The sequence below is a fragment of the Eutrigla gurnardus genome, assembly GCF_963514095.1.
Source record: "Eutrigla gurnardus genome assembly, chromosome: 2".
Lineage (NCBI taxonomy): Eukaryota > Metazoa > Chordata > Actinopteri > Perciformes > Triglidae > Eutrigla > Eutrigla gurnardus.
The window spans coordinates 15580003-15601394 of record NC_139916.1 but is presented as its reverse complement, the minus strand read 5'-3'; the positions used below and the strand labels follow the sequence as shown (position 1 = coordinate 15601394).

General features: G+C 45.6%; 1 protein-coding gene across 2 annotated transcripts in view; it reads left to right on the top strand.

Moving 5' to 3' along the window:
* Positions 1-21392, top strand: part of plxna1b (plexin A1b) — a 174228-nt gene that overhangs the window by 112824 nt on the left and 40012 nt on the right. For both annotated transcript variants that reach the window (XM_084038176.1, XM_084038175.1), the window contains exons 10-12: positions 5239-5439; positions 17661-17757; positions 19849-20039. In XM_084038176.1, coding sequence (XP_083894302.1) covers positions 5239-5439; positions 17661-17757; positions 19849-20039 — 489 coding nt within the window. The remainder of the gene's footprint in view (positions 1-5238; positions 5440-17660; positions 17758-19848; positions 20040-21392) is intronic.

The following is a 21392-nucleotide window of genomic DNA, read 5'->3' as shown; positions in this document are numbered from 1 at the left end:
CTTCTATTAATTAAGGAATGATTTGGAAGCAGACTTCCTTTTAACAACGTGGTTGAATATGTCCACACAATAATGTGTCCTTATCAGTTACATGATCACAATGTATGCCATTTCCTCCCTAAACGCTGATTCTCCTCATCAACCAGCCGTGTGCCTCGCCGTTTGAATTATTGGACCACAGTGTGTGTGAATTAGCCATCACCTCACCGCACTCTTCAGCTGTAGTTTTTCTTCTCACCCTCTTTTTCTCAGTTTGTTTACACTTCATATCCATAAGGACACACAAACGGCCGGTGGAAGGAGAAAAACTCCTTTTTTGGTGTGTGTGTGTGTGTGTGCTCGTGTGTGTAGGTTTCATACGGCCAAAATGTACGACACACCATCTCATGTACGCTACTATGGATAAAAGGATCCGCCCATTGCCATGCATTGTAATCTAATATTAATACATAGTGGTTTAATGAGGAGAAGATGGGATTCTTTAGTTCAAGGTTACCGACAGCTCTTTGGTTTCTTACATGAGACCTCATGTCGACAGGCGTTGGGGGAACATTCAACACTCTCCATAAACCCCTTTGTTAGGCCTCTTTGACACACATACCCACACACACACACACACACACACACACACACACACACACACACCGTCCCTCTTATTTGTACCAGTGTGTCCCCCTCACTCCTCTGTGGCCCATGCCATCTCATCTCTCCCTCGGGCTCCCCATATCGCTTTAGTTCATTATTTAGTGTGTTATTTTTTCTCGTCCCTGATCTATAGTCACCACATCACAGAGGCGGCTAATTAATTATGGATGGACTTAAGGGGGGTGGGGGACCAGACACCCGTCTCATTATATATGCGCAGTGTTTTTGGAGCTTTATTAATTTATATCCTGTCAGGCTATGCCAACGCCTTCAGAGCTCTTTTGGCTTTTTCATACATTTATCTATTTATCTATATAGTATAGCCTTCCTGCTGTTGCTCCCGCCCCAACCCCACAGTTTCTCTCACCTTCCACACACATGCACGCCAGCTCGCCGACTGTCTCATTATCAGCTCTTGGCGTATGTTAAAAGGTGTTTTGCTTGCTTGAGAGTAGAGATTATCTCATCCGCCTGCCGAACACTCATTTTATTTATTTATTTATTTACACCGACTGGTGTGGAGCGACGTGTTGCCAGACACATCAGAGTGCATCGGATATGAAGGAAGGAATATTTTAGGAAAAAAGGCTTGACCTAGAATGACAGCTGCTCTGCTTTGAGAAAGCTCATGGCAAAATCAAAATCCAAACTGGCATCTGGGTGTCGGCAGTCAAAAAATATAGGTCAAGCATTGTAATGATACTCTTGTTGTAATTATGGTTTGGGCTTATTTATGTCTGAAGAAAAAAACATCCTCTTATTCTGCACGCAAGACGTTTTCAGTTAGGTAATACATACAATAGATCTTAGTAATCTGCATGATTATATATGGCTTTACTATTAACAAACGGCAACAGCGGCGCTAGCTTTAGGCAGCAAAGCTAACAGAGGCCTTTGAGGGAAAACAAACAGAGAGGTAAGGAAAGCCCTCTGGGTACTCGGCTTTGAACAGAAGTTGGAGATTTGGACTTCCGCCAGCATAAACACACACTTTGCAACATATACACTCATTCACATACTCCAAAAAATCACAGGTACAAATACACACTCCACAGCCCCGATCCAATCAGGGTGTGAGGGCTTATTCCACAGTTAATGGCGGATGCTTATTTATGAGCTCAGAAACAAAGAATTTCGATTTGGCAAAAGCCTGCCGTCGCCAGTTTCCACATCTGTCGGTGTTAGAAATGCTTATGAAGTCGTCAGCGTGCAAAGACAGTGATCAACGTCTCCAAATAGAGCAGATGTTTTTTCGCGCCTTGTTCTGGTGCAGAGAAACCATCTGTGGCGCGCATTCCTTCACGCATCATTTCCACTCCACGAGCACGTGTAACTTTACTATAAAAGGCTCTCGCCCGTTCCAGTAGACGACGTGAACCTCATAACGAAGCGAGCTGGCGTTCCGCTCCGGTGCGTTTGTGTGTAGAGGAAAGCGAACATTGCCATTCGGTCATCTGCTGAGTCGCTGTCAGACTTTTTAACTGATGGACAACTAAACCCGGCTCACCTAATACCTGCAACCATCACTCAGTCATGTAGTGCAGACGCCCTATCCCACCATCTACACACATACTTAACCACACACATACAAAAACTCCCTTCCTCCCCCGTTTGTCCTCCTGAAGTGTCACATCTGGCCAAGAAAACCACAGCATCCGTCTCCACGGATGAAGTGAAAGCTGAGAAGTCAGGAAAAAGCGGGTGAAAGAAAGGGGGGGGGGGGGGAAAGGGAGGAAAGGATCTCTCCCAGCTTCAAACGAATCCCCCTGGTGAAATATTGTTTCAGTGTGCTCTGCACTTTGTAGCCCTAATGCTGGCTTTGAACTGTTTTGGCACCTGTCACAAATACTGATTAAATAGTTTCTCTCTGCAGAGCACTCTTCCCTTTATCCTTCTCACTTTCCCCTCAACATCCTCTTCTTCCTTCCTCCCTCCATCTCTTTCCCAGAACTCCTTTCCACGCTGCTGGAACGCAGCGGGATCTTGTGTTTGGGGCCTCGTACCGTAGGATTTCTCAACTTTTGCAACATGGCATGAATGAACTTTTTTTCCTTACATATTCTCTCACACATCCATAGAAAATCTTTTGTTCGTATGGTAACTATAAAGAGCAACTTTTACCTGCACACTACACACAAGACAACTGTATTTAATCCGTTATCATTAGTTCTGTCATATACACCTTACGATCACAAAGCTGAGGACTGAGTGAAGCAAAAGGATACCAAGGACAGAGGACTGCCAGAGAAAATGACAATCAGACAGTGAGCTGACACAAAGTCAATAAACAGATGAATAAAACATTGGTGAGCTGCAGCTGGCGCTAGAGGCGATGCTGGCTTTCTGACACAAGTCCATCTACAAGTTAGCCTGAGCAGCAGGAAGCTCCAAACCTTCCTTTTCTCTTTGACTCGCTGCACCTTTGACAACACAAACCCACAGCTTTTGACATGAGTATCATTTTAACTGAGACGGGACTTCAAAAGCTCTCTCTCTCTCTCTGTCTCTCTCTGTCTCTCTCTCTCTCTCTCTCTCTCTCTCTCTCTCTCTCTCTCTCTCTCTCCCTCTCTCTCTCTCTCATCTGAGGCTCCAGGCTGTTAATTAAATAGGATTTTGTCCGGGGCTGGGTAACATGGTTTTGACTGTAGGATGGCTGGGTAGAAGGAATGGGTAAAGAGACGAAGGACAGACATTCCTCTAAAATATCTTCTCTCTGTCTCTTGACCCTTCTTTTTTTGAGTCTTTACATTTCTCTTTTTTTTTTTGTTCTTGTTATCTGTTCCCAATTACAAACGCCATTTCTGTTTTTTTCCACTCTTTCTTCACTTTCTCTCTCCTCCTTGTCACTTCCCCCCTCTCTGTCTCCACTCCCTTAATTTCCTCCTTCCCTCTCCAACATCCTTCATGCCCCCCTCCTCCTCCTTTCCTCCTTGCACCGTTCCCTACCTCACTCCATCCTTCTGAGCCATCCATTTCTTTTTTCCACCCATCACCCACCTTCCTCCTGGTTGATTATACACCAGGTCTTCTGTAGCCCACTTCTTCCTACTATAGTATTCCCCTCTCTCATTATGTGGTATGCATGTGTTTGTGTGTGATCAGACACACAAGGCCAGGGCTAAGCAGCCTAATGAACAAACTCCGGCATTGTGTTCAGGCCCCGGGGACGTGCTGTAGCTTCTAATGTACAACAGCTCAGAGGAGAGGAGGGGAAAGAAAAATTCACCAACAGCGAGCCAGCTATCTGCTTAAAGGGAAGGCTACAACAAGAAGTGAAGTAGAGGATGTGCAGTGAATATTTTACAAGAACGTGGTCGATGTTTTCCCATCCTGAGCTTTTTCTGACTTGACAACATGTTGTTCTATCCTGCAGCTGGATGGGACGACACTGTCAATTTCAGGCCTTTCTCTCCCTCTTGTTACATAGATATTTTGGATTGGACAAAGGATGAGGATCCTTTGTTTTCACACAGCTGACATATGTATGTGGGTTTCTTTACTTGAATTATAGATCAAGTCCACAGTTTCAAGACTCTTTTCCCCAAGTGAAAAAAAAAAAAACCCAAGTCTGTTATTATGTGAGTCACTGAACAGTGTCTCTAGGTTGTAAAATATGTGATTTGTCAGCAGTGATCTGGTTTGTTATCCTTTGGCTCAAACAGCACGGCCCGGGGCGGGTTAGTTCCACCCAAGCTTTAACTCATATTGTATAAGATCTGTCGCCCGCCCTCCTATTCTTCCTCTCTCTCATTTGCAGTGTTGACAAGATCTGCATCGCTGCCAAATCATGGCGTTAACGCTGTAATGACTTTGTCTCTCCCAGCACATGCAAACATGCATAGTTAGGAAACAGGTCGACTGCCCTGTCTTATTCTGCCTCAGTAAAGTGGATGTGTGCAAGCGTAGAGACATAAATTATAAACTTATTTGGCCAGTGCAGCTATGCAAGGACACACACACACACACGCACACACACACACACACACACACACACACACCCCTCCAGGGTGGAGAACTCCAGTCATATGAGCCAGTGGATGAGCTGCTTCCAGATGGTCTAAACAAGACTGTGTGTGTGTGTGTGTGTGTGTGTGTGTGTGTGTGTGTCACTTATATTTGCCAGAGATGATAAAGTTCATGAGCTCATTTCTCTAATCCACACATAGACATAATACAGAGGTGTGTCGCGACGTCTTATTGTGTAGATGATCTTTTGTGAACTTTTGTATGAAAAGCTCTCTTGGTCGTGTGTTGTTGTGCAGTATTTATATCTGGTGCAAGGCTAACGGGAGTGTTGCACAAGCCTGTAACACGTGTAGCAGCGCATCGGCACAGCACAAACGCCTCCAAGCTTCGGGTGTTGCTGCAAAGTTGGAATCAAATGAAAGCCATTGCTTGCGCACCATTTTTACTTGACAACAAACAAATACAAAGACAAAAGACACATTTTTTTCATCACTATACATCTTATCTTAATGCTGTGTGCCTTCTTTGCCTGCTCTTCTGACATCATTGAACAACTCCACTCCCCTGTCCATAACTGTCTACTTTGAGGTGAAAAAACCCTAAAGGATCTCCTTTTTTTCTCTGCAGGACTGCCCTCAGATCCTTCCCTCAACCCAGATCTACATCCCTGTTGGAGTGACCAAGCCGATCACCTTAGCTGCTAAGAACCTGCCCCAGCCCCAGTCAGGGCAGAGGAACTACGAGTGTGTCTTCCACATCCAGGGGGAGACCCACAGCGTACCCGCCCTGCGCTTCAACAGCACCTCCATCCAGTGCCAGAAAACAGCGGTAAGTAGTACGGGAAGTGATGGTGGATGACATTAAAGCCCTGTCCTTGGTGGAGAACGCAGCATGTGATGGTTGTGTTGCTATGGGGAAGGATTTCTGCTTTACAGATCATCAACAGGATTCAGGTGGAATACACTGAATTTTGTATGGACTGAAAAGCATAGTCATTTAGCATCATCACTCTTCAGCTTATCAATGCAACTAGGTAACTAAATCACGATCCCAGTAAGGGCATTGACTCAGGTCAGGGTTTAAATAATGGCCTTCGACAACTAATGACCGCTTTGGACACCAGCATGCTCATTGTCCTGATAGATCACCGTGAGCCGCTTGGTCACAATCTAGATAAATGATCCGATGCTGATCTTCCCACATTGAAGTGAATCTTGGTAAATAGATATTGACGTTAAGCATTTTGAGACACGTTAATGATACGCCTTCATTCTGGGGGATTTTCCCAGGTAGTCATCTGAAATCATGACAGATCTTCATGGTTGTGGGAAACTTAATGTAAAGCTGCAGTGGTCAACCATCATAGTTTTTGTCCTGTGTTTCTGATTTTTTTTTTTTTTATGTTTCTGTGGCTGGAAGGGATGAGTGATTCTGTTGGTGTTCTCCAGGATGTTTTTTGCAGAAGTTTTTTAATAAGAGTGTGTGTGTGTGTGTAGTGAGGATTTACAGCTAGGCAGAGGAGTTTGTACATGCGGGTCCAAGGCTGTTTTGCTGTGTTGAAGTATGGCGGTGTGTGTGTGTGTGTGTGTTTATGAGGCTTCAAACTAGCGTGACAGATAAGAGGTAGCTAGCGTTGCGCTTCATTGAGGCTGAAAATGTGAAGAGGAAGTCTGTCTCTGAACCTAGTTGGGAGCGGATTGATCTTGTTTACACCTTGACTCTATACCTCTTTCTCTCTCTCTTCCCCTCTCTGCCTGTAGAGCTCATCGTTCTCTCGTTCTCTCCCTCCGTCTGTCATCCTCTCTCCTCCCTGTTAGTCCCTACTTTCCTCGCTGCTCTCTTTATCTCGTGCACTCGTCTCTGCTGCTTGCCTGTCCCCGTCTCTTTCGATCTCCACGTATAATGCGAGGCAACAAAGCTGACATAAGATGAGAGCCGCTGCTGTTAATTTTTGCTTTTAGATGAGGGTGCGGCGGCTGTCACCTCGACATGTCGCGCATGGGAGAAAATCTTTGACAGATTAAAATAAAGTACACACATCTCAAAGTTGTCATGTCTTGCTAATAAGCTGTAGCACCTTGAATCACTTTTTCACCACCTCTCTGTATGCAACACCTTGTCATGACAGTCACAAGTGTATTTCGTCATATAGATATTAGCAGACGCTGTTGGGCTGCATAGGGTCGCTAGGTCGCCACCCTGACAGCTAGCGTGGCTTTTGATACTGCCTGTATCGACGTTGGCACGCGCTAGCGAGTTGTTTGCGAAGGCGAGGTCTAATTAGCCGGCGATGGAGCTGTCTCTCCACAGAGATGTCTGTTTATTGACTCTTTATCGTAGCTGCAAGGCCAGCGCTCATCAGCAACAAAGCCCAAGCCCCAGCCAAAAGCTGAATTCCTCCATTTGATGTCCACAAAGCAGACACGCTAGCAGCAATTAGCCTTGGGCTGTCGGCGCTTTAGCCCTTGTTAGCAATTAGCCGTGCCAACTTGACTGAGGTAAGACACGGCTGCGGCGGCGTGCGTCTCGTCTGCACCAGGCCGCGGTGAGATTCGGCGGATGAAAAAAGGTGCCAGCTGCATGAGCTCGCCATTAAGACATAAGTCATCCAGGCCTGAGCTTATGAGTGTAATTATGTGTCATGAATTATTCCAATGAGAGTCTTATTATAGCTCTGGAGCGGTATTTCAAAAGAATGAGGGTCTTAAATATTAGTTTATCCATTTATAGACCTTCGTATCTCTACTTTTCATGCGCACCCCTCCATGTTTGTTCCTTCTTTGACAGTGTTCAGCACCAACTCGATGAATCATGTATGACTCTGCAGTAGAAATAGACTTCATCGGTTATGCTGCATACACAGCGCTGCCTGGGTTGGTAGGCACACAGCTACGGGGGTGGGGGTTAATCAGTGTCTGTGCGTGTGTTTGCGTGCGCATCATGTGCATCCTGCAATGTGCCTTAGGCTATGGATCCCAGGATAGAGGCGTATGTGTGTGTTTAGTTGGTTGTGCTGTTTTATTAAACCACTGCATGGAGACTGTTTGGGGGGTAATCAATGGGATGAACACAGGGGTGCTAATCCACAGTTTAGCCATGTCTTTGAGAAACACAAGTATACAGCACTGCGTCAAACTGAGAGACTCCCTCATTTGCTGTCGGAAAGGTTTGTGTTAAGGTTAGGGTTGGGAGGGAGGGAGGGGAGGTGAAAGGATGTGAGGGTGTAAAACATCAGCTCAAATGTGTCTCCTTAGGCTAAAACTCATTCTCCCTTCTTTCATACGATATCATCACTCAGGATATCCACCTTTTGGATCATGTTCAAACTCTAGTTTCCCATACTTTATTCCTTTTGCAGTGACTGTAAAAACACAATACTCTTGTAAAGTATCGCCTAACAGGAGGCCGTCAATAACCTACTGTATATGTGACACACATGATATATGATAGTGTAACACCAGCTCCATGCTAAGCTTGTTGGGAACGTCTATCCACGTCTGCTTATGGGGGGAAAAATATCGATGCTATGGTATTTCTGTATAAGGTTACTGTACATACCGGCTGATCCCAAAGGGGGAGAGAGCAAGCGTATCACAAGACATGAGAAAGAATGCAGTATTGGAGAAAGGATGTTTTTGCAAGCGGAGACATGAAAACAAGTAGGTCACGGTGGCCGAGATGCTGAGGCTTTGAAGAATCACAGGTTTGGCGTAAGGATTTTAAAGGTAGCTCAAAGCTCTACTTTTTTGAAGCCTAATGTGTGAAGTTTGTTGTTGTATATATGGTTCGTCACACTCCTTTCCAATTCTTGAAGTTGGATACAGAACCAAACATACATTTTTGGAACGGGAAAAGTGAAAGTCGATGAAATGGCAGATCGTTTAAGGTCCTACAGCAAGTTGGAGAAAAAGATAATTTTAGTAAAATAGAAGAATCCTCTCCCTATTGCTCGGTGCCAAACGAGCCCACATTACCACTGACACATACGGAGCCATCCGCCAGGCCTTATGGTAGCAGTTAACTCCGGTCTGCAGCAACCAAAACAACAAGCTGGTGTCTACGCCGGTTGCTTTCACTTCTCTGACCCGGTTCAGGCGGCTTCCTGGTGCGTGTGGGCCAATCAGAGGCTGAGTTCAAGGTGCAAAGGACAGCGAGATGCTGAGCCGTGGGCTGGGAAGTTGTGCTCAGTGTGCCAGAGGGGCCACGGGGCCAAATAAACACATGTATACACAATGCTTGCTCACATAAAAAAAAATTCCACCACTGAGGTCAGCGAGGCAGACGGAGCGCAGCTGGGTGTTGTTTGAAGGCTGAGTGAAGAGGATTGAACTATTTGTGACTTTTCCTCTCTCCACTCTTTTATCCCCCCCCCCCCCCCCCCCCCCCCCCCCATTCATAGCTTTCTACCCATTTGTAATTCTGTGTCTCCATTTTCCTCCCCTCTCCCCCTCTTTATCCCTCTTTCTTGTTTCTCCCTGGAGGCCAGGAATGAGAGGACAGATAATATCAGGGCGGGCCTTACACCATTACCTTCCGTCTGATAAACCACTCGGCCACTCCATCACCCTCTTTCCACTCACTCCTTCACCAGCGAGGGGGGGGGAAAACAGCAGACACAGGAGGAGAAAATCTCGTTCGGGATAGGGTGTGTGTCTGTGGGTTATTCTTCTGTGTGCGGAGTGAGCAGCTGTTTGTTAAAGGAGAAATGGGAAGTATCAGGGGTCCTGATGGTATCCAATTAAGGCAGATAAAATGATGATGAATTGCAGTCGGGCAGCGGAGATGGACGCTCCTGTGTGTGCGAGCTCATATACACACGGGGAGGCGGCGTGAGGGGAAGGCAGCCAAACACTTTTGGAGAAGGGAAGGAGAGCATAGAGGAAGGGAAACGGCAAGGGAAGATGGAAGAGAGGGAGCAAATGAGAGATGGACGAGGAGGACGGAAAGAGTACGATGAAATCGTGCAGAGGGGGGGTTAGGAGGAGAGAGAGGACAAATAATATGCTCCCTTTCCGAGGGGAAATGAGAGGAAAGGATGGCAGACAGGAAAGATGGATAGGCGGATGGATAAATTGATAGACAGAGCAAATCTCTATTTGCTCTGTGTAGAGAAGAGGCCAAACATGTCTGCAGGGAGAGCGGTTTACTCAAACCACACTGGTCTAATAGTGTCAAACACCCCAGCTATGTGGAGGAGACAGGAAGCACATGTGCTGATGCAAACTTCTCCGACTCTTTGTAGACTTTGTTAAAAGATTCATCTGACTGTTAAAACGAAAACGGTTGGTCATAGAGGAAAAAAGAAGAATCTTGTCATTTTGAATCCATGCACACACAGTCTGCTAAAGGTGGCAGAGACGAGGCTAATGAGGACCTTGGCGCTGGTCGGCGGAGGCTAGGCGCAGCGGAGCATGGTACAGCCTGGTCTGGCATGGCCTGGCACGGTTTAATGAGATATAAACACTAGACCTGCCACCGCAGTCAGCCACAGCACATACTGACGCTGTTTTAATTGGCTGGCGGACTGTGTGGGTGTGTGTGTTCTCAGTGTGTGGGAAGCCATGTGTGTTCCAGTGCATGGGGAAATCGCTGGGATTTATTTTATGGGAGAGGTTCAGATTGAGAAGCGTTCATTGTTCGTGCACAAAGTCATGTGATACCGTGCGGCGTGGCTCCGACGTCGATCATGGGGCCATGCATTGTGTTGGTTTGGGAGATTGTGAGAGTTCACTGAGGCTCCGTGAGGTTCACACAAATATACTCCGTAACAGTCTGTTCCTGTTTTGAAGCAGCTGAAAGTCTGGGATAGAAGATAGAGAGAGAGGTAGTCCCCCATACTATACCCTCACTTTTCCTCTCATGCATCCCTTCATTCTCCCTCTCTGCCTCCTCCCTCCTTCCTTTCCGTCCCGTCATTGGCTCTCTGCCTCTCCTCCTCTCTGACAGGTGAAGAGCAGAGCTCCCACGCTCCTGTCCTGGATAAATAAGAATTAATTGCAGCTCAGCTATCAGCATATGCCAGCTCCTCCACCCATCCTCCACCCCACTTTCATCATCTATTCCTCGTTTCTGTCTCCCTGCTTGTATCCCCACAATCTGTAACCTGTAATTCCAAATCGTCTCTCTCTCTCCACCCTTCGCCGTGTTCATTTCTGCGTGATGGATTGATGAGGGAGGGACGCCGCGAAGGTGATTGTAACAGCACGAGTCTTGTGGCGTTCCTCTGATGAGGGAAGGTGGTTCAACCAGAGGGGAGACCTCTGCCTGCCTCCATGTCTCTGGAGTCTGTTTGCATGATAACCTGCAGGGAATGTGTAGTGCGCTGCTGTAGAGTTGATTGATCTCAACAGTGATTTAACCCAAGTTCCATTTCCATATTTAACATTCAGTAAGAGCCTCAACACTCGGGTGTGGTGATTGAATGAATGAGAACCTTTTATTAGAATATTAATCGCCTCCAACAAATTGATTTGTAAGGAATGAAGTATTAACACGTCGGCGGCAACAGTTGCTTCATGAATAGGAAAGTAACGCTTGCGAGATTCGAATAAAAGTGCAAAGAGCCAGTGTGAAAAATGTATTTGGCTGGCGTCCCTTTTTTTATGAATGACTCCAACTTGACGGGAACCGCAATGTAAATCAGGGAGTGTATCTTAAAAACCAGCAAAAGTATGTGATCTGTCACCCCGTTCAGTCTTTGGGTTTTGAATACATAATACAAATTGTTGAGCTAACATGAGTAACAATAACTCCGCACCCAATGATCCCAGCCATCGGAAGAATGTGTGAAATGTTCATCTTGGTTTGTAGCTGTATCAGTTACAATCCTCCCATTTCTCCTCTGGTTTGCATGCGTGTTGTGTAGCAGAGTGCTGCTTCATAGATGGTGCGGTACTGCAGTCGTGCATTAGACTCAATAGATGTTGGTGGCTGCAGAAAATAAAACCCAGCTGTTTGACAGAGCGTTGGGGTTTGCGAGGGGAGAATGGCTATCAGAAGAATGGCATGAGGGGGGGGAAAGGGCGAGGATATCGAAAACGTGGACGTTTCTGCAAACGACCAGAAATCAGACTTTTGTCCGGGGAGAAGTCCAGTAAGCTTACACTAGCTTAATGCGTAGGCTGGAAAATAAGAAACACTGGCGAGGCCAGCATTATTTTTCCCTCAAGCCAGCACTTTTCTCCCGCTCTGCTCTCTCTCTCCCTTTCTTTCTATCAATGAAGAAATTATGTTAGCGTAACTATGCGCGTGTGTGTGTGTGTGTGTGTGTGTGTGTGTGTGTGTGTGTGTGTGTGTGTGCGTCCAAAGAGATAAGCTGGGTAACTGGGTCCGGCCGTGCCCTCCAATCCTGTTAGCATTAGCGATTAGCACTGGCTAACAGGCCCCTATTATGAGCAGAGGCTGATTCCACAGCGCCTGACCCCACACATACAGTACATACACACATACACACACACACACTAAGCTATAGGAAGGATTACCACTTGATCCTTGATTAGGAAGCCGTATCTGCCTGGAAGTGTGTGTGTGTGTGTGTGTGTGTGTGTGTGTGTGTGTGTGTGTGTGTGTGTGTGTGTGTGTGTGTGTGTGTGTGTGTGTGTGTGTGTGTGTGTGTGTGTGTGTGTGTGTGTGTGTGTGTGTGTGTGTGTGTGTGTGTACATTGATATACATGCTGTTTGCTGTATGCTGGCAAAATCCATTTTCACCTTGGCCAGCATCCAGTCTCTGTCTCTTTTCTTTACAGCGTCCCAATGTGATCTTAAAAGTGCGTCACAAAACTATTTTAAGTCTAGAGTCATCTAGATTGAAAGATGTGTTTGGTCAGGTCATCATTTTTGATGACTGACGTCGTCACCTTGAGACAGCTGAGGATGGGGGAGGGAAGAAATGTTTTATTGTTAGATCATGAGAGTAACCTATTCTAGCCCAGGTATGGGCTTGCCCTGGGCTAGTTTGGTATTCTTAGCCGTCCAGCTTGCTCATGCTTTCAAAATGACTAATTATCAGGCTGTGACCCTCACAGAAGGTGCTACTTCATACCCGCCTTCGATCCTCCCTCTCCACCCATCTATCCTTGCCTCCCCTCCTTCAGTGTTTAGAGACAGAGGTTCAGCTGGTTTGCATCGGCAGCGTTCAGCTGAGAGAATATCGTGGAGCAATGTCTCACCTCCTACTTTAATGCTGTTATTCTTATTATTTCAATTTGTATTTGTCTGGTTATTTGTCTCCCTCTGCCCATTCCACTGGTTCTTTGTGTCTGCTACTTATTTATCTCTATTATCTCTGAACTGTATTCTTTATTTAACTTAACACTCTCCTCCTCTATGTGTTGCATCAGTATTTTTGCAATTGTCTGTTCATATTCGCATCAAAAACTAAATTAATTAATTAGAACGCTAGGGAACTCTACTTTAGTCTTTCCACTCACCTTCAGTCTGTTTTTTTTTTATCTCCTCGGGTCAAAGACTGTCGACAACTTTTTCAAATATTTGGATTAAATCAGAACATAGTGATTTTTTCTCTTTTGGCTTTTCTCTCCCCTTCAGAGATGCAAATTATGACCTTTTGAGAGGAACCTGCTTAATGTTTGCATTTTCATATTGGAATCTGCTGCGCAGTGAATAAACCATGTACCAGGACGCATGTGTGTATTCCCTGAACTGTGTATTGTGCAACAGCAGTGGTTCAGTATGAAAGTTTAATAAGCCTTTGGTGCAACGAGAGGCGATGAGCTTTGGATCATAACCTAACCTTTCCTATGCAACCCACACACACACACACACACACACACACACACCCTCTGCTGCCCATTAAACACACTTACACGCACATCCACACCTCTCCCCAACTAAATATTCATGTTGTTGTTGAGTGAAGGTACATACTAGCAGATCCCAGTTACCCCTTTCAACATACCCCCCCCACCCTCCCCCCTTTTGAGGATGGATCTGCAAACATCTCACACCTGCAACATAGATTTAAAACAAAGAACGGAGGTCAGGCACCATTGTTCTAGCTGCTAGCACCTCCACACCTCCAGTGTGTGTGTGTGTGTGTGTGTGTGTGTGTGTGTGTGTGTGTGTGTGTGTGTGTGGTGCAGCTTTTCAGAGGACTTTACTTGTCAGGGCGTAAAGCAGGGGTGAAGAGGTCCACACACATCTATCATCTATTTCTCTATCAGCGGAATTGGCCCTTCTCGTGTGATCCGGAGGGGGATCAGGCCATGCTCTGATTGGTGGGTCATCAGAGAGGCATGGATGGAAGTGGAAGGAAGCTTGACCCCGTGTCCTTTACAGTAGCGCTCTTTAATCCTGAGAGGATATAACGGAACAGCAAGAAAAGACATAGTTAACACTGACATAGAGAAACGCATACAGTATGAAAGGAACCACATATATGGCAGTGAATTACATGAAGAAATGTCTCTTTAAGCTCCTCTTGTCTCACTTTACATGTCTCTGATATGGTGGCTGAACTCTGCTGACGCCCATCCAATACAGGAAGCTGAGAAATGGGAGACGGGATGATTAAAGGCTTATGCGTTGAGGAAAAACAACCCATTCAATACAGTACATGCTCACTAACATCCCCTCTTTTACACAAATAGCCAGCTAATATTTCAGTGTCCTGTCTTGCGAGGACGTTTCAGCGGAGCTTTTGGCTCGTGTGGCCTCCTGCGCTGAGAGAGTCGGTCCAACACTTTGTGTGTGCTGGCGTAGTTTGGATTTGATCATTCTGGCCAACTAAAACAATGAGCAACCATTTCTCTTAATGATGTTTATATAAAATATATCTTAATGCAGCTTTATTGCTGCCGTGGACCTTCGTCCAGTTGTGGTGCCACAGCTCCGTGTTAGAGACACGTTATGAATGTACAAGCCTTCATGTAGTCTTGTGTTCTAATTGCAAAGCGAGCCCGATTGTCAAGAGAATACTTGCTACGTTTGAAGCACCTTCAGCGGCTTGAACGGTTGCCAGATATTAAACTGCCCATAGCCGGATCACGCTCCTCTTTTTCCCACTCTCTCTCTCTTCCTCTCATTCTCCGACCAACTTTATCTGTCTCTGGCCTTATCTCATCCGTCTCATCTGTTATTCCCCCCTCACTTTCTCTCTTTATCTCCTCCTTCCTCCCTTTCTTCCCCCCTTTCTCTCTCTGCATCTCCATGTTCTCGGTGCAACGTCCCCCGTTCACATCCTTTTATTTTTCTCTCTCTCATTGTCTCGCATGCACACACATTCCAACACACACTCGCATGTTCTCTACCCGGTGAGGAAGTGCTCTTGTTCCCAGGCAGACTGGGTGGTCTGTCCTGAGGGAGATAGGAGGGGGGGGGGATTGAAGAAGTTCATATGCTCGGACTTCAGCGGAGAGAAATAATAGCTGACATCCAAAAACACGTGTTGCCGTGCGAGTGTCTTATCTCTCTGTGCGTTCACATGCTTTTATTGATCATTTTTTATTTCCTGTATGGACTATGCGATCCGTCTTTGATGCGTACGCTGACATCCGTCTCTTGGAAACTGTCCCGTGTGCAGAATGCATATTTATAATATCTGGACATGTTTGGTATATGCGATAAAGGAATCTGCTCCATCCCCCCCCCCCCCCCCCCCCCCCCCCCTTGTTTGACTGTGGGCGTTCTGGAGGGATTTAGGTAGGGGAGAGAAAGTCCTACTGAGATTGATGGGGGAGGAGGTTTGTAAAGAGGAAGAAGGAAGGAATAATGAGAGGAAGAGAGAGAGAGGGGGAAACGTAGAGGGAGGAAAGGAGGATTGCGAGAGAGGGTGAGGCGGCGGAGGAATGTGTGAAAAGACCAAGGCAGACATGTCAGGGAACAAATTGAAAATGCCAATTTCACTTTAGCCCCCACCAGCTCAGGCGCTTCCAGGCCAGCCCCAGCCTCTTATTGCATGTGTAAATGAATGGTGTCCACAGAATAACACACAATCACCTCTCTCTATCGAGCTCACCCTCACTATTTCTCCTTCACCCTTGCTGCGGTATCATCCTCTCTCCACCTCTTTTCCCCTCCTTCTTCCGCTTTTTTTCCGTATATTTGACCCCAGTGCAGCAACGTTTACATGCTGCGTGTTGTCTATGCTTGGATACAAGGGTCACTGGCCTAGAAGGAGAAGATAAGTCTGAAAAAAGCATCATGATGATCTAGCGATGTAATAAATTAGCAGTTGTTTATTCAATTCATTAAAAAAAATAAAAATATTAAAACGCCCATCGCGACTTCCAAGCACCCAAAGTAACATCTGCTGATGCCTTGTTGTCTGACTAAACCCCCAAAGGTCATCCATTTACTCATATACTGTATATGTCCATGAGCTGCAGCTCATCCTCCCATTTGATAAGCTTATTTTAGCTAAGCTTAAGCAAATTTTTTTCTCGATTTATGATTGAAAAGTACTTAGAATAATCAATTATCAGCATAGAAGCCAATTATCTTTCCTTTGCTCTTCTAATCAAATAATCAATTCATTGTTTCGGCTGAAAAGATGAAGGACTCTTTATAGAGCAGCCTCTCTCTCTCTCTCTCTCTCTCTCTCTCTGAAAGTTTTCTGGTTTGTTGTTCTGCAGACCAGCTCCCAGGTGGAAGTAGTCAGGGGTAAAAGTTTCCTCTTCAATAGTTCATGGCTACTAAATAAGTTAGAGCACCAAACTGTGCCTCAAAACATTTTTTGAAAGAATTTCCCCTCAAAAGAAACGAGAGAGAGCAAAGTAGTAGCTCTTCTGAGATGCATGGAGACATCTTTCTTCATTTGGATATCAGCATCTGTGCCCCCGGGGTCTGCTCAATGTAAATCATCCAGTCAAGCAAAAAAAAAGAATGAATTAATCAGCCATTCAAACATTGTGACATTGCTGTGTCCCCTCATTTTCTTATCTTCTCTATGCACACGCTTTGGTCCTTCCACCCCCCTCAAATACATTCCAATTCACTATTATCACAGATGTCGAGATCCATCTCACAGTATAACATTGGAGTGATATCACAAAGTGGCAAAGTTGTAGCTAGATTCGATCTGTGAGGGCCCCGTAGCCTCGAGCTCAAGGCTTTCACATCGGATTGTATCGCCACTCCACGAGAAGAGAACAGTCCTGCTATCTCCCAGCCCGAGGTCATCGGAGATGGTGACCATACCCGCGGTAGTTAGACTGACTGGGCGTCCTTTGACTGACAGAGGCATGAGGTTAACATGGCCTCATCCGCTCACACTCTGGCTCACTAGCAGCTGTTTACGTTGTATCAAAGACGACTAATGAATGGAGTAGGTAATAGGCAAAATGTGTGTCAGATTAGGGAATGAGGGGACCTTGATGAATGAGTGTGTTTTCACCTCTGGCGGATTTGTGTATCTGAGACGGGGGGGGGGGGGGGATGTAACTTATAAAGCTGCGTTTTATTTGCCGGTGATAATCGTTCTCGATCATTTATTTATCCGGCGGTTGGGATGGGTTTCACGAGGGCTCATTCTCCGCTACTCCTTCAGTTAACGCGCCGCCATCACAATCGTCGCTTTTGAAGCTTGTTGTCTCATTTAAAGCGATTCCATAAAACTGATTACGCCAGGCGACGAGTCAATTACATTTCAACTCTTATTAGTTCAGGATGCAAAAATGAAATTAGATGGGAATATTATTGTTGGAGATATATTAGGCTTCTCATTCATCACTGGAATGGAATGAGTCATACAGTGATGGGGATTCCAATCTCTTAATCAACTCTATGCTCTGCCAGGCAGTGGCGGATGTGCTGCGTGTTAAAATCACAATATAGCCTGTCTCTCATCTATCATTTTTATGGCCCCTTCAACTGTGTGAGCACCGCAGGGTATGACATTACTACCAGCCACGAGCTGAACTGAGCTCACTCTTGGTGTTGGCAGAGTTCTCTCTCTTTTTTACTAACTTAATATTTTAGTAAAAGACAGACAGAATATCTGACAATGATGTTATTGGTGTAAGGAAAGTCTTGTTTTAGGTACCGAGACGTGACTATGCATGCTAATCTTGAGGCTCTTCTTTTCTATTGCAGTATACCTATGAGGGCAATGACATCAGCGATCTGCCAGTGGATTTGTCCGTGGTTTGGAATGGAAACTTTGTCATCGACAACCCCTACAACATCCAAGGTGAGTTCATGTACACTGTTAGTTGCACAAAAGACTGAGGAGAAGGAGAGAGCCTTCAATATACAAACTATTCTTCAATCTATTCATGTGTCTTAACCTTTAACATAACATATTATAGACAATCAGTCCCATTTCAAAAGCTGCTATCTTCAGCTGAGTCATGGATGATGCAGCATCTCAAAGAAGTAGGTCCAAGGATCTGCAGAAATAGGATGCAGTAACATTGTGACTCTGAAAAAGCAGCTCCAACTACATAGTAAATCATTTATATTGTCCCTGGCCATCCCCGCAATTGATATTCTTGGTCTGTAGGGGCTCCAGCACTGTGCTGTTAACTGCATGTGTGTCTTTATTTGTGTGCAGGAGAGAGATAGTGGAATGGCGCACGATTCAGCAGGCTGACCTGATAAACTAGTGTTTAAATGATCAGTTTAGCCAGATAGTCTCTCTCTCTATTAGATTAGAATGTGATAAACAAAGTAAGGGATCTACCGTTTTAAAGCAAAGTGATCAGGCCAACAGGTGCAGTGTTAAGATCAGAGGCGTTGTTATGTTCCATCCCACACTAAAACCATGATTAATAATGGATTTTCTGTCCCTGATAATGGCCAACTGTACACTGTGAAGTGTTGTTACTGAGCTTGAAGGTTAATTATTGACCTTGGAAAACAATATTTTCACGATTTTCAAGATCAAGGTCAAATGATAATGCCTATTTATAAAAAAAGATGTTTGTTGTGTTGCACCTCACTTTTAGCTCTGTGATGCATATTCACAACGTAAAATATCTCGAGAGAAGGATGTATTTTTACACCCCCGTTGTGCACAATGAGGTTGACCGGTGTTCTAATTAACGATGTATGCACTACAGTACTGTATGTGCCTTAATGTATAACCACGCCTCGCCCTCCAAACAAAGGACCATGAGGGTAATGATTAAACACATGCTCAATGCACCACTGTGGGAGAAGACAATGAGATCATGTCTGTTGGATATAATTACTGGTAGGACATTCTTTATAATGCTCTCTCCATAATTGGCCTGCATCGCACAGCGGGGGTCTATAACATTCTCCTGCTGTGCAGCTACCACTGCGTTCGATGCAGCCTTTTTGGGACAGCAGCAAGAGCTACATCCTGTGGTCCTCCTTGTTGCTCTTTGATGGTTAAAGACGCGGCCAGAAGCTGGGATTCTGCATGTAGAAGATGTTGCATCTCTAAAGTCTATGAAGCTGAGATCATTGCCATTGTGTCAGTAATGTAAGGTAACACCACAGAGTCCCTTTGTCCGATTTATTGACTACACTCCCTGTAGTCTAAATGTACCAAGCAAGCTATTGAAGTCTCACATTTCACATATTTCTGAGGCTGCAGACTCTGACTGTTATGTTACATGGATGCGGTTGTAACAGACATGTGTGTATGGACATAGGGATCCCACTGTAATCCACAATAACAGGGTGTTAATATGCATCAAATCAATGTTTTTTCCAAAGACAATGTGCTTATTATTGGCATCTGTTGGATGCAGAAGTATCTGTGCATCCTGTGTTATCTTGGTGTACATCTCCCGAAGTCCAACCCCCCCTCTATCTCACTACTGCCCCCCCCCCCCCCCCCCCCCCTCCCCCTATTTCCCAATCACGATAATCATCTAGTGGAGTGTGAGCGATGCTCGCTTGTCTTAAATACTGATATGTTAATGTAATTAGAGAGGAGTCGTTTAGCAGACAGTAATTGGTACAGGGTTGCTTTAAAGCTGCTCCATGACCAATGGGATTTGGGGATGGAATAGCAGAGAGAGAGAGAGAGAGAGGGAGAGAAAGATGTTGCTGTACAATTCCTGAGGCCTTTGGGGGGAAAAGTGCCTTAACTCAACTTAGTCTCAGTGACATTGGAAGAAGTTTTCAAATTCTCGTGTGGAAGTTGAGAAACTTAATAGATGGATTTGGTTGGTTCTACCCCTCAGGTTGTGTGTCAACTTAATTAGGTCATAATTCAATAAAAAAAAACTGTATTGACGATGAGATAACTTAACTCTCTCCGTAGTCTCATATTTACTGACTTCTCCGCCCCCTTTCTCCTCGCCAGCCCACCTGTATAAGTGCTACGCCCTGAGGGACAGCTGTGGGATGTGTCTGAAGGCAAACCCCCGGTTCGAATGCGGCTGGTGTGTGCAGGAGAAGAAGTGCTCCATGAGGCAGGAGTGTACTCCTCCGGACAGCACCTGGATGCACGCAACCACAGGAAACAGCCGCTGTGCACACCCCAAGATCATCAAGGTAAGCTGTGAGGGGAACGACACATGCTCGGTATGTTCCTGAAGCCCAGCCCGGTAACACATTCCTCCCTGTGCATATGTACTTGCAAGTACACACATGTACCTCCAAGTGTATAACAAACATCTGGATATTTCCAAAGCTATATTAGTTATTTTTCTATCGTATATATACAGTTTCAGCTCACTACATAAATACAATTTAAAAACTCATGAAGTTAATGTAACCCCCCCCCCCTTCCACCACAAATGTAATTGATGCTATGAACACACACATTAACACCCCAAAGGTCTGTGAGGCCACCGAACAGCCCACTCTAAAGTCAACATTACATGGCGTTGCTGACTCCTAGTTAAAGAAAAACTCTTCTCTTACCACTGCTAAAGTTAAAGCACCTCAGTTGCCCAGCAACTCAACCTCCGAAACAACAAACATGTCAGGTTTCTTTCAGGGCAGGGGTCAGAAAAGGAGGGGGTTCAAGTATACCCTTTTTTAACAGGGTCGTGATTACCTCCAAACATTGCCAAAGTCAGCTCGTTAGTAAGTTTCCCCAAAAGCAGAGATTCTAAATCTCTACCTGCGCTGCGTCATCGTTTGGCCTCAGCGAGTGAAGTGGACGTCGTAGGCGTGGAGGCTGCAGGGAGGACAGACAACTTAGAAGCCGTCGCCACGACTTCAACCACGACACAGATGGGCCAGCCAGGAGGAGGCAATTCACACTCACCGAGACTGAACACAGTGACATGATTAGACATGATGGCTACACACACACACACACACACACACACACACAGACGTCTGAGGAGGCAGAGAGGCTGGTTGTCTGGAGTGTGTGTGTGGAACAAAGAATGTAGAAGTGTGCTAATTGTGTCCCACCATGGGACGTGTGCGCATGTGCGCTCCTGACTGGCCGGGTGAGCTAAGGCGTCTGAACACCAAGGCGTACCCATCTGTTGCCACCGGGTAACCATGGTGCCAGTCCTTGTCCGACTGTGACCTGGGTCACAGTCCCTACAGCTCACCGCTGGGAGCGACACACACCGAGTTCAGTTTGAAAGCCACGCAGCGCCGTGTGAGAGGCGTCTTCCCATCCGGCCTTTCCCCCATTTATCCTGCTTTCTCCCCTTCTTATCCTTCTCTCTGTTATTCCTCTTTAATCTTCTAACACCCCCCCCCCCCCCCCCCTCCTTAAATCAAATTTTTATCTCAAATGAGACAAATCATCATCTCAGTCAAAACGAGTGCCATTCCTCTCCATTTAAATGAGTGTGAAATATATGTAAGGCTTATAATGCATGCCCATTTCATCGATGCAGCCTTGTATGGCGGGAGCCCTCAGTACATTTTCTGTGTGAC